Raw genomic sequence first — 2,876 nt, 5'->3', positions numbered from 1 at the left:
GCCCGGGCAGGGCGGGGGCCGAAGGGCTGCGGGTGCAGAGCCACGACCCACCACCCTGCCTCGTCCGATGGGAACGTCGCAATTTCAGTCATTTACACCGATTGCTCCTTCCCACAGGTGAAGTAGAGTCCTGTGAGCTCTTTGTATTTTTGCACATTTTCTGTAGATGAATGACATGCAGAACTGATCTTGCTCCACGACAAAACTAATAGTATTTTTCTTTTCTTTTATATTCTGCATGACAGCAGAAGCAAACTACATCTAAGTAAACGCTTCTAGTTAGGACTAAAAATACATTTGTATATCGGAATCAGTGGCATTAGTCACTCTAATTGCATTACAGATCTAGGTGTTTAGCTAGAAATTAAAAAAGCCACAGTTACGTTTTAGCTGTCAGTTAGGTATCGGTGATTGTAGACGTTATGGTATAGTCTAAAGCTCCCAGCACTATTGAGGGCTCCACACCCGACTACTAGACTTATCTGTATCATCTCTCAGAGAGTTCCCGAGCAACTGAAATATACTCTGTAGGATGTACAGGTTTTCATTTTAATAATAACAACTTTAAATTATTTCCTAAATTTTTGGAATAAGCCATAAGCCTTTAGGCAAATGGATATTTTTAAATCACCTGTAGTAAAGTGCAGACAACATAGTTTTAGCAGTGCATTATAACAGAAATTTCACTGTGAGAATGAAATGTGTTGTAGTTGTCACAGTCCCCTGGTAACCATATGGGTGTTACAGGGAAATGCAGAAGCCACACCTCTGTTGTCACCTAAAGTAAAAACATTTAGACAAAGTTTTCTTGACCCCTTCCTATACCTTTACAGCACAAAGAGGGAATATCCTTTTGAATATTTTTTGAATGAATAAAAATGTCTGAATGTGTATTTAAGCAGACATTTTTTTCTTGTATGTGAAAAAGATACTGATAGCGCTGACTGAAGTGAAACAAACCCTGGTCCTGCATATACTTTGGAGCACAACCTTACTATGGCACAAGGTCCCAATTTGAATGAATAGGGTTTGTGAGGCACAGGAGAGCAAGGGATTTGTAGGTCTGAATTATTCTTTGCTGTAAGGCAGCTAGAAATAGTTAGACCTTATTTTATGCATTGTTTAATTGGGCATTAACTCCGAGTTCTTTCTGGTGGCTTAAAGCTTAATTTTGCACAGCCCATGCTCTGTTGGTCTGTGATACTGCAGGTAAATTCATTGGTTCTCTTGTCATAATTTTAACTATGGAGTAAAATATAATTAACAAAGAAGACCTTAAATTAGAAATACTAGTCATCTCGTGGCCTGGCCTGCAGCTGGTTCCTGCTGCTGACTCTGCACTGCTGGGCCTTCGCGGGGGTTGTGGGTAGGAAGGGAGGAGTTGGGGATAGAGCCCAGAGCGTGTCCTCAGACATGTCAGGTATTTGAGCACCTAAGGATGGTTTCTGCTGACATGGGGAAGAAAAACGAGAGATGTGCATGGACAAGGATCCTCTGGAGCTGGTGGGATTTGCTTGTGCAGCCTCAGGTTCCACAGGTGCTGTTACAGCATGTGCTGCCTGTGGTTGTGTCTCAGTGAAGACAAACTAAATGCATTTCTTCTCTACAGGCAGGTTCAATGCAGGCATACCTACATCAGTGCTTAGTTTGCTGTAAATGTCATGCAAAGTGTCATGTATCTTATGCTCTCTCATAACACAACTGGCTGTTTTATTAACTGTTGTTTGAAATAACCCCAGGTAACCTGTAAGTACATTGTCTTTCCTAGTCAGGTCTTTACTCCCATTCAAGACCCATGGTTGCTATTCTAGAACCGCAAGGTGAGAATTTGTAGTATCACTGAAAAATCATTACTGAGTGTTTTGTTTGGGAAAAACACGTGAAGTCATAAATACATCAAAATTGAATTGAAAGTTACTGATCCTGAACCCACTGACCATAAGTCATGCTGATGCCGAGGGAGAGTGTGATCCACAGCTTAGTTAGACTATATTGGCTAATTAGAAAAAAACGCAAGTTTAACTAGGCAGCAACTGCTGTTCCAAGTGGCATATACCTTCTCAGGGATACTCACCTGTTCTGTGAATATCGGGCTGTGAAAAAGTAGAAGGAAGATGAGTCTGCCCACGCTTAGTGCTGGCTCTGTGGTCAGATCTTTTACATTTGAGGGGAAGCTAAGTAAGGGAAAGGAGGATGTGAATTCCCTGGTTTGCTGTTCCGGTGCGCAAGGTGAGCCCTGGCCCTAATGCAGCTGCTCTCTGTTCTTTTCCTCCAGGTGTCCAAGTGCTCCGAAGAGATCAAAAACTACATTGAGGAGAGGTCGGGTGAGGACCCGCTGGTGAAGGGGATTCCCGAAGAAAAGAACCCCTTCAAGGAGAAGGGAGGCTGTGTCATCGCTTAGGAAGACGAGTCCAGCGCCTGCCACCGGAGCAGACACTCTTCTTGTACCTGTAGGGAGTCACTAGCGAGTCCCCATTGCCGCCGGTCCTTGTTGAACGAGCACAGGAGCGGATCTCTGGATTTCTTTCTTTCTTTCTTCCTTTTTTTTTTTTCTCTTTTTCTTACGAAAAATAAAGAAACAAACCCGAAAGCAGCCGAGACCCGCGCCGGTCGCTCGGCAGGGATGGCTGTGCCCCGCTCCCCGGCGGGGCCGTCCCTCCTGCCCCGGCAGGGACGGCTCCTTTCGCTTCGCGGCGCCCGCTTTCGCCACCCGTTTGTCGGTTGCTTCATGGCTGTTCGTTGGCATTAAAGAAAATCTGCCTGTAACCCGAGAGCCTGCCCTGGCCTTGCTGCGGGGGAGAGGAGCTGGAGGAGGAGGGACGGGACGGGACGGGGCGGTGCGAGGGCCGCCGGGGCGACCCGGGCCGGCCACTAAG

At 45.8% G+C, this 2,876-nt stretch overlaps 1 protein-coding gene across 1 annotated transcript; it reads left to right on the top strand.

The window, feature by feature from the left end:
• The first annotated feature begins 47 nt into the window (after positions 1-47).
• On the top strand, positions 48-2,570 carry LOC113477046 (guanine nucleotide-binding protein G(I)/G(S)/G(O) subunit gamma-11-like). Its single transcript, XM_026843122.1, has one exon. The coding sequence runs from the start codon at positions 2,246-2,248 to the stop codon at positions 2,399-2,401; it is 156 nt and encodes a 51-aa protein (XP_026698923.1). The 5' UTR covers positions 48-2,245; the 3' UTR covers positions 2,402-2,570.
• The last annotated feature ends 306 nt before the right edge of the window (positions 2,571-2,876 follow it).

The sequence above is a fragment of the Athene cunicularia genome (assembly GCF_003259725.1).
Source record: "Athene cunicularia isolate RWA chromosome 2 unlocalized genomic scaffold, athCun1 chr2_part1, whole genome shotgun sequence".
Lineage (NCBI taxonomy): Eukaryota > Metazoa > Chordata > Aves > Strigiformes > Strigidae > Athene > Athene cunicularia.
This window is presented reverse-complemented; position numbering and strand designations above follow the sequence as displayed.